At 34.4% G+C, this 19,137-nt stretch overlaps 2 protein-coding genes across 2 annotated transcripts; one reads left to right on the top strand and one right to left on the bottom strand.

Annotated features, from left to right (window-relative positions):
• Positions 1 to 1,208: 1,208 nt before the first annotated feature.
• On the top strand, positions 1,209 to 9,400 carry LOC147400917 (26S proteasome non-ATPase regulatory subunit 6). Its single transcript, XM_086441975.1, has 8 exons — positions 1,209 to 1,449; positions 1,536 to 1,650; positions 7,020 to 7,110; positions 7,215 to 7,360; positions 7,463 to 7,682; positions 7,760 to 7,868; positions 8,666 to 8,834; positions 8,990 to 9,400. Exons 1-8 carry the CDS (start codon positions 1,314 to 1,316, stop codon positions 9,162 to 9,164), a joined length of 1,161 nt encoding a protein of 386 aa, XP_086298101.1. The 5' UTR covers positions 1,209 to 1,313; the 3' UTR covers positions 9,165 to 9,400.
• A 5,393-nt stretch (positions 9,401 to 14,793) lies between these two features.
• Positions 14,794 to 16,629, bottom strand: LOC147400916 (myb-related protein 315-like). The gene is made up of 3 exons (XM_086441976.1): positions 16,129 to 16,629; positions 15,897 to 16,026; positions 14,794 to 15,586 (listed from the first exon to the last, which is right to left on the bottom strand). The coding sequence occupies exons 1-3, from the start codon at positions 16,259 to 16,261 to the stop codon at positions 15,064 to 15,066; spliced, it is 786 nt and encodes a 261-aa protein (XP_086298102.1). The 5' UTR covers positions 16,262 to 16,629; the 3' UTR covers positions 14,794 to 15,063.
• Positions 16,630 to 19,137: the final 2,508 nt, after the last annotated feature.

Here is a 19,137-nt window from a genome sequence, read left to right as displayed (position 1 = left end):
CATTTTTAAATGGGATAGCTGGTGTAACTAGTAGTCTTTTCTTTTTATTTTTGTTGTATTGCTTTTCTACTTGGAGGCTTCCTTGGCCTCCATTGTTTCGTTTATCTCCTTTCGGTTTTTATAAAATCTAATAGTTATAAAAAAAAAAAATGCCATTGACAACTATCACACCGGTGTCCAATTACAACAAAGGAGATAACAAATTTATGAAGATTTAGATGTGTTCAATTGGTGATCTTATGGTAACCAATAATCAAAACTTACTAGATGAAAGTGATAACAAATTTACAAAGATTTAGATGCATTTTATTGGTAATCTTATGGAAACCATAGTCAAAATTTACTATTCAGCATGACAAATATTTAAGATTCATTTAAGAAAATAAAAGTAGTCAATCAGGTGGATCGATGGATGAAACATAATTCTTCGTACAGAGTTGTGGTTTCTAACATTTGGGAACGAGATTTGAGAGTGGGAGGAGCATATCGAACACTTGTAACACCTATTCCATAGAGATTAGAAATGCCATCAATCAAATGTAGTTGGACTCTCGGTGTCCAATTATGTTGAACATTAGAATTTTCTATCTTAAGTAGTCGAGGGGGCGTGCTATATGCACCCACATAATTTCTTGTCTCACCACCTTTACTATTTTTACCCACCTAAAAGTGGGTGAAAAACAATAATTTTAATTTTATTGCTTTCACCCACCATCCTTTATCAAATCTGATTCAATCTTCCCCCAAACTCCTTATTATCCTTCTTCTCTCTCATTCATATCTTTTCATTTTCTTCTCATTTTTCTTCTTTTTCAAATCTACATAAGTTTCAATCAGGGTTTCGTGATACACAAAACAATATTCTTAGAGCTTGCAAAATAGGTTGGTAATGATTGTGGAAACCTCAACTCCTAATCTAATAGTTGTTAGAAAATCATTCAATAAGTCAGAATAGAATTTGCCAATATAAATTCGATAGAAAAGGATTCTAAAGGTTTCTATAGTGTTCCAATTGGTAGGTTTCGAGTTGTAAATTTCAATAACTTCCTATCGAACAAAATCTATAAAAAAAAAACTTCAAAAAAAAAAAATCTTTAAAAAATTAGTTTATTTTTTAAGTGGGTGTGATGAGTAATTTTGCTCTTTATTAGAGAATAGCGTTTAGGAGGGTTAACGAGCAAAAAAGCGGATGTTATATGAGTCACCCTACAGCCAAATAGAGCCAAACACGACTGAAGAACTCAAAAACATCTGCACCTCTCCGCAAGAAAAGAACGAAAGAGAAGAAACACAGAGAGGGAATTATTGAAAGAATGGAGGGGCAAGAAGGGAATCAGCAACCTCACCTGGTGCTCGCTAACAAGCTCTTCCTCCTCACTCATCCTGACGTACAAGACATAGAGAAAGTCCGTCTCAGAGAAGAGGTCTTCGCTTCCGTTAAAGCTGACGGTAACCACCGTTTCTCACTTTTAGGTTCCCCATATTGCCCTTTCTTTCACTTCATCTCACAATACTGACCTCTCACTTCGTTGTAGACATGGCTCCCCTTTTCGAAACCCTAGCTGCCGATTCGGTACTGGAGATGGATCAAGCAGTTTTAGACTCGATGCGTGTGAAGATCGACGAGGAGCTGAAGAAAATCGACGAAAAGTGAGTTTTTTTTTTTTCCTTTGTTACTGTTTTTCGATCCAATTTAGGATTGTTTAGGGTTGATTGATACACTAATTATCGTTGTTGATGTTACGGACTGTAATTTTTCTAAGTTTGGTGCAATTTAGCATAAGTTATAGTGTTGAAAATTTTGTACCTTTTTACCTGTTTTGATCCAGTATGTTTGCGCGAAAATTTGAAGTTGAAAATTAGGGCAAACTTTTATGTTAGAATTAAAAGTTTTTACCTGCAAGTTAAAACTTTTTAATTTCAAGTTGGGATTTGGAATTAACCCAGATTACACCATCTTTTTAGAACTTATCTGATCTTTGATTTGATTTGGCGAAATCAAAATGGATAGGTTAGGTTCGAGGTGGTTTCCTATATATAAAAAAGGGTCCCCATTTTGAATCTCGGCACTTGTTGAGTTGATACCAGAATCTGGCTCTTGAAGCCATGATTTCTGTTCATGAGGACTATATTTTACACACCATTTGGACAGATATTGTTAAATTGGGGTACTGGACTAGACTACGGTTTAGATCTTAATGTTTCTTCTGCAAGTTGAAGAAACTTCACTTGGAGTGAATGTTGGATCTGTAGTAATTTAGGGTCTCAAATATGGTCTCTCTTGTTTGGGACTCTGTGTTGTATACTTGTATTTGGTGAATATGAATCATTCATTCAAAATTTGATCAAATGGGAGAGAAGGTACCTGTCAAATGGGCTTTTAAAGGATTTTTTTCATACGTAAGAGGGGAAATGTAGGGTTTTCTGAATCTGAGATGACTTTAGTAGTGAGAATGGCTTATTGGGCTGATTGTATAGACCTCACCTCCCTAGCCTTAGATTGTTAAAGTAGTGGGTATGCCCCTGATGTTTGTTATACTCTATTTTCTCCTTTTATATAATTTCTTTGCTTGCTTAGCAAAAGAAAAGAGGTCCGTGCCGCCCACATTCTTTACTAACTTACTTAGGTTTGCACGTTCAAGGCTTATAAAGCATTTTTTTGGAAGCTAAATTGGAATGGATTTGAAAACTGATAATTTTTTAGAATCATGGTCATAGAAACTTTATCCCCAACCATTGGGATAGTAAGAAATCCAGGACAGTGTGATTGAAGGAAGTTAGGGGATAGTTTGTCAACCACACATTTATCTATTGCTTGTGAAAGAGGTGGCTCCCATGAAATGTTAAGAGGTTAGGTGATATAGTTAACATTGGAAGTTGGATTTATTTGACGGAATCTTGTACGCAATTATATTGTGAAAATCTAATTGAACAATGTTGGAAAATAACCAAATTTATTTGATGTTATTGTTTGGTATTTGATATGTGGAGATTCATTAGGTAGTCATCACTTGGTCTCACTTTCATCTGGAGCAAATTGCTTAAGGAATTTATGAGGGGAGGGAGGGAGGGAGGGAGGGAGGAAGGGAGGTTTTTTGGGGTTATTTTAGGCCTATAAAAAAAAAGGAGTAGATTGTTACCCTGTTTATTGTCTTGGAGTCTAATTACCTTGTTTCGCTGTTTCTCTTCTTCTTCTTTTCAATAAGATTTTTATGCCAGTCAAAAGAAAAAGGAGTGAATAATTATCCTTTTTGTTGTATTGGAGTCTAATTTTGATCTATGGTACCAATAAGAGGGATCTTAAGAATAATATCATTGTGAATGTATCTATGCATTCAAGAGCTGAGGCTATGAAAGTATCTAAAGAAATCCCAGCGTTTGGCACCTTTTAGTGTCTTATAGTAGAAACCCTAGAACGATCTTTTGAAGAAAAAAGTTGAAGAGTTGTATTTAATGTTATCAGTGATTTAATCCTTATTTTGACTCGAGTACTATTCTTGATAATGTTATCACAAAGGAGCTATACTTTTACCATCAAAATGTGCTATTCATTCACACCTTTTAGAGTTTAAATATTTTGACTCGAGTACTATTCTTGATAATGTTATCACAATGGAGCTATACTTCTACTATCAAAATGTGCTATTCATTCACTTCCAACGGTGTGATGAGAAAGGTTACGTGGTGATATATGCTAGGCACTTTCTGAAAGTTGGAAAATCGTTGATGTAGAGTTCATGGTGGATGTCTATGAGATTACCATGACATTGGCGTTTGACCATGGGGTTGTGTTTCTCACGCTATATACTAGGAGGTGTGGATTTTCGTAAGTGCAAATGGTTGATATTTGCATATTCTTCTCAGCTTGGATTTTTTTTTATTTATGGTGAATGTAGTAGGTATACCTTTCCGATGGACCTCTGGGATTTGTGGAACTAAGATGACTTTAGGATCTTTAAAGGTGATCAAGCTTAAGCACGAAGAACTAAAAATTTAAAATAATTTGGATTCTCTTTTATGGTGAATGTTACAGGGTATAGGACCTTTAAAAATGATCAAGCTCAAGCACTAAGAATTGGCATTTAAATAATCATTCCCTCTCTCGCTTGCGCTTTAGACTAATCATCATCATTATTATTTGATACACCCAAAAGCCAAATCGTCTTGTTGGTTTTAGCATGTAAGAAATAATTTCCATCAAACAATCATTACGTTAGAAGGAAAAATAATTATTTAAGTGGAAAAAGGCACATTATGTTATAAGTAAAACTAATTGTTTAAGTGGAAAAAGGCACTACTTGTTGGCACTGGTTTTCTAGCTTCTGGAATTAAGCAGGTTGTACGTTAGATAGTTAGTTTGATGATCTTCGTTCCAGGAGGTTAATGGAACCATAAATGATTCCATGTCTGTTTTTTTTTTTTTTTTTTTTTTTTGTATTTCATGTGCTAATCCTTTCCATCTGGCATCAATCTTTAGTTAGAAGGATGACTTTATGTACCAGACTTTCTGCTGGTGCTGGACCACTAGCGATGGTGATCATTAATTTCAAGGGAAATTTAGCAAAAATATTCACATGTTTGCTAACAAAAGAAAATATGAGTGTTTTCAACTTAATATAGAAAACCGCACAATTTGCTTTAGTAATTGAACTATGTTGATGAAAATACTCCTGACTCACTCGTATGTACGAATTAATTTTTCTCTTCTCTCTCCTTTCAACAAAAAGTAATATTTTTGTCTTTTCTTATTTCTTTCCTTCTCTTCTTTCTCTCTATCCATCCCCTGCATGCTGCATCTCACTCTCTCACTCTAAAATCTTTCTCCATCACGAACAATCAAGGGTCTGAACATCTCTAACACGGGAGGAAATATAGGAGTGGTCCGATTGGTTTTCATTGCACATATAACTAGATTGAAATTTGATCTTGGATATTAGGTGAATTCAAGGGCTCGTGATGACTGAAAATCACATTTGGGTTAATTGTTGGTCTTGATTGGAGCATTTAAATATGATATACTATACTAAGGTTTATGAGGATTACAATAAAAATTGATCTTGTTGGATTATATCTAAGTGCCCCAATACTAATGGTTAAAGGTCATAGATGAATTAAGCTGATTTTTTTAATGTATAGATGTATTACAAAATGACCCCATTTGAGGGAAAAAAAAACTGGATGCATCTAGTGTTTGTGTTTGGTGGAGACACAGACCCACCCAGGTGATGGCGAGATTGAAGACTGATTTTTAGACAAAATTTTGATCGGCGTTGGAGATGTTCAGATCCTTGAAGTTGAGCAAAAACAATGAGATTTTGATCGGTCTATTTTGTTGCTTCGTGTCAGGTGAGAGAGGTAAATGATCGATTCATCGAAAACAAAGAGGTGTTCGTGCTGGAGAAAGATTTTAGAGTGAGAGAGCGAGATGCAGGGGCTGGAGATGTGCTAGAGAGAGAGTGAAGGAAAAAATATAAGTAAGAAAATACAGAAATATTATTTTTTGAAGGGAGAGAAAAATTAATTCATGCGTATGAGTGGGTCAAGGGTATTTTCGTCAACATAGTTCGGTTATTATAGCAAATGGTGCGATTTTCTATATTATGTTGAAGATGCTCCTATTTTCTTTTGTCGGTAACCCTGTGGATTTATTTGCTAATTTTCCCTAATTTCAAATGTATCCATTTTCTGTATTTTGCCAAGAAAGTGATCCTTTGTTTTATCATTATTTATAGTCTTCTTTTTTTCTTTTTTCTGAGAAAAAAGATTAGGGAAGAAAAAAAATGGTTTCACGGAAACTGAACTTTCAATGATATTGGCTAGGGTGTAGAAAAAATGAATCATGTGATATGAAAGCAAAATTGGAAATTCCAAGTTCATTAAAAGATGACTAGCACAAATGAGCCAGCTTCAAGCCTTCAACACCACATAGACTCTTAATCATAGACAGACTTGCACTGACCTCAACATAGAAGGATGAGGCTGGTCTGTCTATTTGTATGCATTGGCTTAACTCACTCCTAAATTCCCTAGACATTGCCTACCTTGTGTAAAAATAATGAGAAAAAGGACAGGAAAAGAGCAAGCAGAAGAAAAATATGAAAGAATTCATTTTTTTCATAACTTCCTGTTAGTGTTACTATAACTATTATTATTTTTGAAATCATAGGAAACTTTAAATTTTATGGGATATTTGTATTCCTGCTTTGAACTGGTTTAATGGCATTATCTGTTAGGTGATGGCTGACCTGATTGGACTTGCTCAATTCTTTCTCGGCATGGTTTTTTTTTATTTTTGGTGTCTATTTTAGTTAGTTGCGCAGGGAGCCTCTTGTTGGACAATGGTCATCCAGCCTCTATGTTGTGTGCCCATCTGCAATGCATTCTCAATTCTCTCGAATCAAACAACACTCTCTTTTTGGACCAAACTCTATTGTATTTTTCTCGACCTTGATTTTTTTGTTTATGGGGGATTCTTCAAATAGTGAGGAGTCACAACACCATTGCCGATCAACTGTTGTATTGTCTCCCCCCCCCTCCCTATTTTCTCCTCTTAGTTCATTTTCTTAGCAGCGTGGATGTAACATTTGTACTTAAAATTGAAGTATCCAATATGGTACAACACCCATTTTGATGTATCCTGGTAACATAATTAAACTTTGATGATTGGACTTGTCATTCATATTTGCCATTTTGTTCCACTTATATCTGAAAGGTGTCAAACATGTGGGCTGATACCTTGGTTCATTCATTTCAAGGTTAGCTAAATGGTTGAAGGACACATTTAATATAATATATCTTTTTTATGATCCTTCTAATGGACTAATTTCTTCTTTTAATTATACTTAAATTATTATTTCCATTACAGTTTCTTTTGTTTATTGGGTTTAAACTTGATTTTTAAGCGTTTAGGATGCACTTGAGATCATTCAAGAGTTGAACCTCCCTGCCTTGCTTCTTGGTTACTTGGATTGTTGTTCCTCGATGTATCTAAAAAATTCCATCTGGTTGCATTTGTGTAGAATTGCCGACGCTGAAGAGAACTTAGGTGAAAGCGAAGTTAGAGAAGCTCATTTAGCTAAATCCTTGTTTTATATCCGAATCGGTGACAAGGTATTTAACTATTTTTACTTATCAAGTCTTGACAACCCTTTCTGGTATTAAAAAAAACTCTTTACTGAATATTTTGACACCTTGCTTTCCCTAATGAATCCTAGGAAAAAGCATTGGAACAGCTCAAGGTAACAGAAAGCAAAACAGTAGCAGTTGGGCAAAAGATGGACTTAGTATTTTACACCCTCCAGCTTGGTTTTTTCTACATGGATTTTGATCTCATCTCCAAAAGCATCGATAAAGCTAAAAAGTAAGATGCAACCTTGAAAAATTATCATTTGGGTTCACTTTATGCACTTGTCATGGTTTATAAGACAATTTTTTGTCCTAAATATATGCTTATGGATGACAGCTTGTTTGAAGAGGGAGGTGACTGGGAGAGGAAGAACCGTTTGAAGGTGTATGAAGGCTTGTACTGCATGTCCACTAGAAACTTTAAGAAAGCTACTACTCTGTTTCTGGATTCCATCTCAACGTTTACGACTTATGAACTTTTCCCGTACGACACCTTCATTTTCTACACTGTTCTTGCAAGCATCATATCTTTGGACAGAGTTTCACTAAAACAGAAGGTATTCATCTTCTGCTTATTACACATGGTCCTGCTCGCTGCACTTAGTATTGATGTTTTACTGTTGATACACTACAGGTTGTGGATGCTCCCGAGATCCTGACTGTTATTGGTAAAATCCCTCATCTGTCAGAGTTTATGAACTCTCTATATGAGTGCCAATACAAGTCATTCTTCTCAGCCTTTGGTAAGCATACATGCTACAAATCACCATGTTTTTCTCTCTCTCCCTCTCTCTCTCTCTCTCTCTATATATATATATATATATATATATTTTTTTTTTTGAAGACTGTAGGCATGGGCATCCTCTTTGAGGTTAAAGAGGATAGATAGTAAAGTTAGAAGGGTATTATTGAAAAAGGGGGTTTTTTTTTCGGGGAGGGAGAGAATAAAGTTGATTGGAGGGGGGGGGGTGGTTGAGAGGAGGAAAGACAATAAAGTGGGGTAGTGTGGCCCCACTCCACTATAGTTGGACTGGGATGTTTATGGTTGTGTGTTATTCAACTCTGTTTCATTTGTTGCTCTCAATTAGGAGTGCCTTGGCTTTGCTTGCTTACATATTTATTATATTGTGGTTGGGGTTGAGTCGGGCAGATTTACAGTGGGGGCACTTCCCCCCACAAGAGTTTTTGAAGCTATAACAATTTATATGCTATTGCGACTGATAACAGCGGTGGAAAATAAAATCCTCCATTATTACCCCTGCAATTTTTATTTTATTTTTATAAGGGTCTTAGTTGCCTCCACGTTGACAAAATCCTGGATCTGCCCCTGGGTCGAGTCCTAAGACTTGTGGCCCTTCCAAAAAGAACTGGGTTCATGCATCCTTTCCTAGCTTGCCAGTTAAAGAGGAAAACGCAAGATGTGGTTGTTTCTCTTGGGGACTACTGAGCTGATTATTTTTATACGATTCTTCAAACATGTAGGTTGTCCATCTTTTATTTATTTAAATTCTGGGTCTTTCTTGTTTTGATGTTTCCACAGCTGGTTTGACTGAGCAAATAAAATTGGACCGTTATCTGCATCCTCACTTCCGATATTACATGAGAGAGATTCGCGTAGTTGTTTATGCTCAGTTTTTGGAATCCTATAAGAGTGTTACTATGGAAGCAATGGCGACTGCATTTGGAGTAACCGTTGACTTCATTGATTTGTAAGCATTTCAAATTGAACTTCTGGAAGAAATTTGACCATTTCATTAAATACACTTGGGATCCTTCCCCGTCGTAAGTTAGTGCTAATTTTTATAAGAATTCAAACAAACAGGCTCTATATAATTTTGAGGGTGGTTCGTGTTTCTGTTTTCAGGGAACTGTCACATTTTATTGCCGCTGGAAAACTTCATTGCAAGATTGATAAGGTCGCTGGAGTTCTAGAAACAAACAGGCCTGATGCAAAGAATGCTCTTTATCAAGCAACTATAAAGCAAGGAGATTTCTTGTTAAATAGGATCCAGAAACTATCTCGCGTGATCGATCTGTGAGAGCATATTTTGAAAAGAAATATTGCTTAAATGCAAAGAATGCTCATTATGATTTTTGGGTTCCTCAGGGGCTCATTTTTAGTGTGTTATGAGATTTCATTTTGCACTTTCATTTGCAGGAGACTCCACTAATTGGAGGTGAGGACATGAATTTCATGTATTTGGTTATATTATGTCATATTACTGATGAGGAAACACGTTCACTTCGAGTTATTATCCATCCCGATGTTTTAATGCGTGTTCTTTGCATAGGTTTCAAAATTCGTCTAACATTGAGATGTATCACTTGAGTCGTCTTGTTATTGCCTAGCAATGAGACGGATGGACAAATCAATGAATCGGATGAGATTTAAAATCCATGTACATTTTTTTAATTGTTGAACGAGATGTCTCAAATGTATCAAAAAACTTGTCCAAGACGGTTGGGTCTCATTCACAGACGAGACGGCAAAACAAGTTTTAAAACCATGGTTCTTTGGGAAGTTTTTAAGCACCTTTAAAAAATGGATTTTTTACGGTCCATTTGTCCATTGAAAGCCATGACACCTAAGCATGTTTCTATGTGTTTGGATAGAGTTTCTTGATGACTTTTGCTCCTGCGGGGAACTAACAAACGTTTGGATAGGTTTTTGTTTTTGTGCAGAGAGGTTTTTACTTTTGCGGGGAGAGGTTTTTTTTCTCTTTGTTGAGAAGTTCCAAGAACTTGCTTTTCCGCGGAGTGGTTTTTTACTCTTACAGGGAGTGATTGAGCTTTTGCTCTTGCGTGGAGAGGTGTATCCACACAGGGCCTTTGTGTGTACAATGGGTTGGGGTTGGACCCACCTTATTACTAACTTCATAAAACTGGTCCAAAACTCCAAATAGTATTTGAACCATAGAAAAAAGGGAAAATTACTTAAAAAACCTGAAGGAGGGAACTTTTCTTTTCTTTATGGTCTTGGACCTCATCTCCCACAATTCTCTCGATTGAATGTCCTAACCGTCGAACTCATTGTTATCATCTAAATGTTTTTGATTTTTTGGCATCTCAATCGCGTTTCAAAGACTTCATTCAGTTGAAAAGAATTTAAGTAGGAAGAAAAAGTCATTTTCAAGGATTTTTTTAAATATTTTGAAGATCTATATAAAAAATTAGGATTTATTTTTTCCACATTTTTATTAGTTTTTAGATGAAAATCATTCAAGAACAGTTCTTTTGGGTTGAAATCATATAAATAAGTCGTTATCTCAAGTTTTTAGTTAATCTTTCCATGTGTTTTAGTCGAAAAAACTTGAAAGTTGAAAACGGGTGGGTTTTACTAGTGTCGAGTTCGACAAAAAAAAAGAAAAAAAAAGTGGTGAACTCGATTGTAAATAGTGATGACTTCGACAGTGAAAATTGTGAACTCGACATTAAATAAAAAAGCGACGAGTTCGGCAATAAATAAAAAATAGTGAACTCAATAGTAAATAAAAAGCAGTGAATTCGCCAATAATGAAGGACCACTAAGAAATAAATTTTTTTTTTACTAAATGTCCTATCAGACTACCATGCAAAACTTAGGGTCTATGTATTAATAAATCCCTCCTCCAAGGTCCTTTTAAGTGATTTTCCCTATATAATCTCACTATCATCAGCATCAACTTCATTACGTCATTTTTATAAGATGAACTTGATCAATCAACCCCAATTTTATAGTCCTCGAAGGCCAAGAGTCCCCATCTTTTGAGATTCGTTATGGATCCATCAATTTTATTCCATTATGATAACTCTTCAAAGGCACCCATAACTTTGATATAAAAGAATAAAAAGCACTAATCATAAAGCCTCTAATTTATTTATGTTTCGTTTATTATATATGTGATGACGACGAGACGACGACTATGTGATCTATAGGAATAGCGTAAGCCACATTACAACTTCCACCTTTTTTTTTAAAGTACCAACACAGTTGTGTACGAGGCCAAATAATTGACCCAACCATGATTTTAAAATATGTATCAAAAGAATTAAGTACCCTTTTATTTATTTATTTTTATCAAAATGGGTATCTTGTTGCAAAAAACATTTGTGATTTAACTTTTTTAACCTTACCATTTGAACCAAAATTATGAAAAATTCTTAAATAGATTTAAGATTTAGGGTTTATTTCAAATTAAAAATAAGGGTATAAAGTAAATTCAAATAAACGGGAATCTTACAGGAAAACTCAAAATTTCTACGAATTTAAAGAAAAGGGGAATAGATGACTTTTTTTTTTTTTTTTTCAAAGGAAAATATTTTATTTAATAATAATGATAAACGGATTCAAGAAAATATACTCAATTGACATGAAATGTGCACATAGTACTGGCAATGGGTCGGATAATATCTATTTACCTGACTCATCCTACCAGAGTTATTTGGGTATGGGTATAAATTTTTTGTCCATCTAAGAATTCGGATAAATTTATCTCCAATTATTTTTATCCAAATATTTTTAGGGTTGGATATGAAGATTAGTCCTATCTAATATGAATATCCGTTTATCCAAGCTTAATACGGTAAATTCATAACAAAGTAAATGTATAATCCAAAATTAACTTTTTATCAACTTCATAATGATGTATATGTATCCGACTTGGATATCTGCTTGAAATTTGAATAAAAGTTGGATACGGATAAACTTTAAAAAAGTGGATAAATAGTCGGATATGGATATCCTTAGCATAAGTGGGTAAAAAATCAGATATGAAATAGTTTCATCTGACCCACACTCGACCCATTGCCAGCCCTATGTGCACATACATATATATATATATATATATGGGTGGGGTTCCTACGACCCTCATTACGACTCACATTGTGACATAGTGTTTGTCTTATATGGGCAAAAATGTTTGGAATGGGCTGATTTTTTGTGAGAATGATCTCTGTGATGAGGGGATCATCCTTGCAAAAAAAATCATCCCATTCCAAAACTTCTAACCCCATCAAAATTGATTTACAAAAATTGGACAGTCTAAAATTTTTCAACTTGTAAACATGGGACTAGAAGTTTCATAATGAGCTGATTTTTGGCAAGGATGATCTTCTCACCATAGAGATCATCCTCACAAAAAATCAGCCCATTCCAAATATTTTTGCCCATATAAGACAAAACAGTGTGTCGCAATGTGAGTCGTAATGGGGGTCTACGGAACCCGACCCTATATATATATATATAGAGTAGCGTTCAATGGCCAACAGTTTGGCAAACATTTTGGCAAACACATTTTTCAAAACATGGGTTAGAGGTCTTGGAATGGGCTGATTTTTGGTGAGGATGATCTCTATGGTGAGGAGATCATCATCACCAGAGATCATCATCACCAAAAATCAGCCCATTCAAAAACTTCTAACCTCATCAAAAATGGTTTACAAAAAATGGACGGTTCACGATTTTTCAACTTGTAAAATGGGGCTAGAAGTTTTGGAATGAGCTGATTTTCACCAAAAATCAGCCCATTCCAAGACCTCTAACCCATGTTTTGAAAAAGTGTTTGCCAAAATGTTTGCCAAACTGTTGGCCACGGATAGGGATCCATATATATATATATATATATATATATATATATATATATATTTTTTTTTTTTTTTGTTTTTTGTTTTTTTTCTTATGTATCTTGAGGAAGATAAATTATGGTTCTATGCACATACCAGTCAACTAGTGTGTTTGAGTATGTTTTTTTGGGTTAGTTTATCACGATTCTTTATTTAAAATAAGAGTCGTGCTGGAGTAAGATTGTAATTGACTTCGTTTCACACATTGGTGTGCACAGAACCATAGATGCTTCTCACTCATATCTCGATGAAAAGCATTTATTATTTTGTACATACATCCACATCAGCAATCTTTGATACGATGTCAATTTCCCAGCATTTTCCTTAAAGAAATCAAAGGCCAGTAGAGATGACCAACCAAGTCATAAACCGCCTATAAGCAAGACTAATTACTATTGATATTACAAATCCAATCCCATCTACCTATAAAATCCTTAAATTTAAAAAAGACTCATTTGAACTCCTTAAACATGGGTTCATAAGTATTCGGATTCAACCCGACAAACCTCTCGTGATTTTAACATAGAGTCGTGATAAAATCAATGCGGCAAAACATATGCGGTTTGTATGTAGTTGGTGTGGCAAGGTGTTACAATCCTCAGGTTAAGACTTAAGCTTTCCACTCTATTAACACCTAAGTACTTTTGGAGCATTGATTTGGATCTTAACAGTTGATATCAGAGCTAATCCCACGTTCAAGGTTTAAGTTTTCACTCTGTTAACACCTAAGTGCTTTTGGAGCCTTGGTTTGGGTCTTAACAATAAGGGCATAGAGAATCATAAATCTTTTTCTTCAGGATATACACGGAAAAGATCAATGATTCTGCACCTTGCCACATCAGCCGTGTACAGACCACATATGTTTTCCTGCCTAGATTTGTTATTAGTAGTCCGCTTGCCCTCTTGACACCCTAATCATGAACTTGATAAAACATGAATTATGTCTTTTAAAAGTCTTACAAAAACAAGATGGTGGGTTCCAAACAAAATGCCCACAAAACAATAAAATGCTTAAAATATTTATTGATGTAAAAGTAGCCAACAAAAGAATTAGTAAAAATAAAAGGTGGGCCTCAAATTCCCTAAAAGCATTCAATATTTCTTGATTTAAAAGTCTCCAACAAAAATATAAAAGAAATTCCCAATTGGATCCCTCGGTTTACATGATTGTGTGCACGTAAATAAACTGTGGTTAACAGTAGTTGACTCCATGTTCATGCCAAGCACCAACCATAGTTTTAAAATTCGTTGAGTCAACTTGAAACTTGGCTGAGTCAACTCCACTTGATTGGATTTCGAGTGATTTGTCCCAAAACTCCATGGAATCATGAATATGAGAGACAATTTGGCAAATTCTCAAGTCAACTCAGCTAAGTAAGCTCGAACATGCATTGAATCAGTTCAGACACTTGACCGAGTTATTGGGTTATGTAAATATTTGTGTGGAGAACAAAAAATGAATATTAAGAATTGTTTTTTTTTTTTTTTTTTTTAACATATTTATAAATTTGATATATTTTTGTTTGACTCATTCAAGTCGACTGATCGTGAGATTTCGTCTTGATTCGATTTGTTGGACATTCGACATCAACTATCCTCACAAAAATTAAGAAATTAAGAAATTTATTAAAAAAATCATAGAGTACTCCTTTGTTCCAAGCAAGAATCTCTTAGTATCCCCCACTTTATTATGTGTCGCCAATCAACCCAAGAGTCACTAGGGACTATTTAACTTTAATTAATGCTAGGGTTTATCTTTTGCAGAAGCACTAAGCTTTGTTTATTGGAAAAATGATAGTAAATATCAACACTTTCCCATCATCTTTAGATTATCTATGCTAAGATTTTTATGGTATGTATTTCGAGGCATTGACGTTCAATTACTTAATTATAATTAATCATCTTAATCCGTTATATTTGTACATAGTGGTTTTGTTTAATATTGGATATTTATTGACAATCTGACATAATCTTCGTCCTTTATTCGAAATTGAGACTATCAATATAAGGTAAAAGACATTCAATTATTCAAACCATTCTAAGAAATTATTAAATAACTAAGTGTATATGGTTACAATGGAAACTAAAATGTACAATAATTCAACTTAGGATTTAAGGCACAACATCATTGAACTTTGCAATGGGCCTCAAGATCGAGAGTTCGATTTTGACTTGCTAATGGAAGAAATAAACAAGTTACATCTTGATCAAAATATTAAAACAAAGAAACCCATAAACGAAAAGTACAACACGAGGATTATACACAAGAATTTGAATTAGCAGCCTATATAATCCTTTTTCTTATTATTTTCTTTTACTTGAGTGATTGAGATGAGATTAAAAATGGTGATTTTTGATCGGGAAAATTTCTTCGAGATTGTGAAAGTTGTCCCATGAGAGGATAGAATCTACACTGCCAACCCAATGTTGAGAATCTTCTTGCAGAGAGGAGTTTTCACCCATGGAAGGATTGAGAGAGTCTTCCAAAGAGAATGAAGGGCTACAATTGATGGATGGTTCGAGTTTTGGGTTCCCCATTGTATCAACATTGAAGCTTTCCCATAACATTTCATAACTTTGCAAAACATTAATTGTGTCATCTGATCCCAATTCAATTTCATCTTGTTTCTTCTGTGCCACTTGAAAATTCTCTGTGATGGGTTTATCCGATGTTGTCTCAACCTCCAAGTGCTTCTCTTCTTCTCCATTAGACTCCGAAATTTGTTCACCGTGTTTAATGGGTTTGTGGGTCACAGGATCTAAACCAAGGATCTTCAATCTCTTCTTGATTCGAGTATTCCAATGGTTCTTGATTTCATTATCGGTTCGACCTGGAAAATGTGCGGCGATCTTAGACCACCTACAGAAGATCAAAATTATGTTAGCAAAAATTCTTAAAAAACTCTTGTGGAAGCGCTTCTTAGAAAAAGAAAGCAGGAAGTTGGTTTGAACAGCATCACACTGCTTTTATTTTTAAAAAAGAAAGTAGAAAGTTGGTCTGGACAACTTCACACTTCTACTTATTTTTAATTTCTATGTTTGTTGGGAAATACTTCTCAAGTTTGTTACCAAATGCTAATTAATTTTGAACCCCCAAAAAAACGATTTTGAGCACCAAAAGCGCGAGAAGCATTCCACCTAAGAAAAGCGAGGGAGGAAGAAATTAATACCTGTTACCGAGACGGGCGTGGAGTTGTATGATTTGATTCTCTTCCATCTCCGAAAATGCTCCTCTCTTAAGATCGGGTCGAAGATAGTTAATCCATCTTAATCTACAACTCTTTCCACATCTCATCAAACCTGTATAACCACCCAAGAACACATAAAATAAATGTCATTTTATGTAACTAAATGAATCAAATTAAACAGAATAGATCATATAGTTCATAAACAATTGATCACCTGAAAGCTTGGGAACCATTCTCCAACAATGTATGCCATTGTTAAGGATGAAGTTCATGAGCTTGTGATCTTCCTCAATTGTCCATGGACCTCTCTTCAATCCAATCTTCTCACAACATGGTTGTCTACCCATTGTACAGCTCCTCGAGAGAATTCGAACGACGGGTTTAGATCAATAGGTGATAATTTATATAAATAGATCGAGATTGAAAGAGAGATAAAGTTCGAAGCGATCAAAGAGAATTTGTGGTCGGGGAATAGAGGGACTACACCCAAAAGTGTTTATAATCTAAGGAAAGATGCTTGACAGATCATAAAAAATATAATTAATATGGGTTTAGAGGGATCCATGATTGGATTGGTATGAATCTAGTTCATAAGCGTGGAGGTTTAAATAATTATAAATGACTGGTAGACTTATTAGCACAAATGAGAAAGTCTTTGTTATTAGAACAATTCAGATAAAGAAAGAAAGAAAGAATTAGAGAAAAACGCGGGATGTTTTGGTTGCAATTGGATCGAAAGTCGTCTCTTAGTAGATTTTTATATGTGAGAATTGAAGGATTCCTTTGTTCTTGAAAGTTGGCTAGCTTTTGTCGTTGAAAGCAACTCCTGTTTCATGGGCCCACTGGCTCACCACTTTGTCCCTACACTCAAGAATCAAACTTAAGGTGAATCCTAGCTGTAAGATTTGAGTTATTTATTTATAAAAATCATGGACTTAGCAGCACAATGTTTTTTGATCCATGGACTAGTTGATGAAGCTAGCCTATAATAGAAAATGCTTAAATCTTATGGCTGTAGCACCCTTTAATATATATTTTTCCAAGGTTGAGAGAGTGTCATGTTGCTAAGAAGCAAAATAGTAAAAATTTGAAATTTAGTAGTCTTCCATTTTCAAAACCTTTAATTAAGAGATTTTTATTTTAATCTATCTAGGCCATGACCCTTATAGGGTTGAGATGTTATTTTTCTTTTCAACATGCATGGTGCTCTATAAACTGTAGAAAAAGGGTTACATGAAAAGCACGCTACAAAGGGGATCCATCCCCTATTAATAGGGTTTAGGCAATCTAATAAGAATATATTTGACTGGATCTAGAATCAATTTGATACTTATTTGATCAAGTACAGATTGAACCAAATCCAATTTAATACATAAAATTAATTTATATATATATTTGTAAACCACTTTTGAAGAGATCATCCTCACTAAAAATCAGCCTATTTCGAAATTTCTAAGTCTGGGCGGAACTTCCATCAGTACAAATTTATGAATATCTTGATAACACAAATCTCGGAGATACTTATCCCAAGGATAAATCTTAACCATTGAATTTTGCATTTAAAGAGATGGGATCGTGTCTTTTTTTTCATGAGTCATTCTTAGGAGTCAAGGGATCCTAACCCAATAGATATAAGGTGTATACATTAAATAATGTGCATGAGATACACTATATCAATGCTATGATGTATCTCCTCACGTATTTTGAAGATATTAGATTTGTATTAATTAGGTTCAATTAGGTATATCAAACTATTTGATTGATTGATTGATATCAATATTGATGGATGTTTCAATCTATATAGATCCAATGGCCGAATGTAATGCTATTGTTTCAAATACTTTCTATTTTTGATTACTTCCATCTTTATCCTTGATGTCTTTGACATGTGTTCGTGTGATATTTTTGAGCTTTATGTGATGTGCCCCTTCAATTGTGTTGATTTCCTTATCAATACATTTATATAATGAAACATAATAAGAAGATCCACTTGTAAGAGATAAACGTCCCATCATGTACAATGATCTTATTTTATTATTTTTCTCCCTCCTTCAATTTTATTGTATTTACTTTCATCCTCTTCCCAACCCTTTCCCTTTTGAATTGGGTTAAACTTGATTTAATATATAAAATCTAACTAAAGGGTCAAGACCTATAGATTCATCAAATTAGACTCACATGTTCACTCAATTTTACTATCTTTCCTCTTTTACCTCCTTTAACCCTTAAATGGATCCCACTACTTTGTTCCCTTTCCCAATATTATCCTTTTAAATTTATTACTTTTCCCCTTTTACCCCCTAAACCTCAAAAAAGATGCCAATGCAAGATGCACAGGGCATATGCATCCTCTAGTATGTATAATAAAACACAATTGAAAGTCCTACACTTGCTATAGTTACGAGGGATACATATCCCATCCAACCTTTATGTGGGGTCCACATTAACAACTTTATTGCCTTTTGTTAAATCCTCCGTACCCCCTCAACTTTATTAACCCAATTTATTGTCTGTCCTCATCTCCCCTTTTTTAGTAATAACTCTCAAACATTATTATTTTTTCTCTTTTACCCTTTCTAACCTCAATTTTTTTTTAATAATTCTCTTCCAATTTTATTATTATTATTATTATTTTTACCCTTTTAACTCGAAAGAGGATGCCTTTCCGACGAACTCTAGTATATATATAAACAAAATAATAATAATAATAATCATTGGCATTGAAACTTTATCTCAAGGATTTAGGGTTTCATAAAACGAATCATGTTCCTCAATTCCACTCTTTCCAAAACCACGTATTTAGTGAGAATATGATTTATTGTATTCTCACATTATCAAAAGGATATTGATTCAAAATCGATTTATTAGATTATCAAATTGGATTTTATGGTTAGATCGAGTCTTTATCAATACCCAAATCTTAGATCTAAACCTTAAGTTAATAGATAAGAATGGATTGGATTTTGGATACAAGATTGAATATTTGGCTGAGTTAGAGTAAGTAGGTTCATTAAGAGATTGGTCAAATATCCAAGGGCCACAGGTACCCTAAAATGTGAAAACTATCAAATGTCCTTGACTAACACCAAAGGGTTTCTCTTGTTTGAGATGCTCTTGATGCACAGTTGTTAGTGTTTTGTATTTTATATTTGAGCTCTAAAAGTCTAAGTAAAGATTCTATTATATTTGCAACTTAGAAACCCTATAAATATTCTATCATATT

The sequence above is a fragment of the Akebia trifoliata genome, chromosome 5, assembly GCF_017979445.1.
Source record: "Akebia trifoliata isolate Shusen 1 chromosome 5, ASM1797944v1, whole genome shotgun sequence".
Classification (NCBI taxonomy): domain Eukaryota; kingdom Viridiplantae; phylum Streptophyta; class Magnoliopsida; order Ranunculales; family Lardizabalaceae; genus Akebia; species Akebia trifoliata.
The sequence above is the reverse complement of the archived record's forward strand: the minus strand, read 5'-3'. Positions and strand labels throughout refer to the sequence as shown.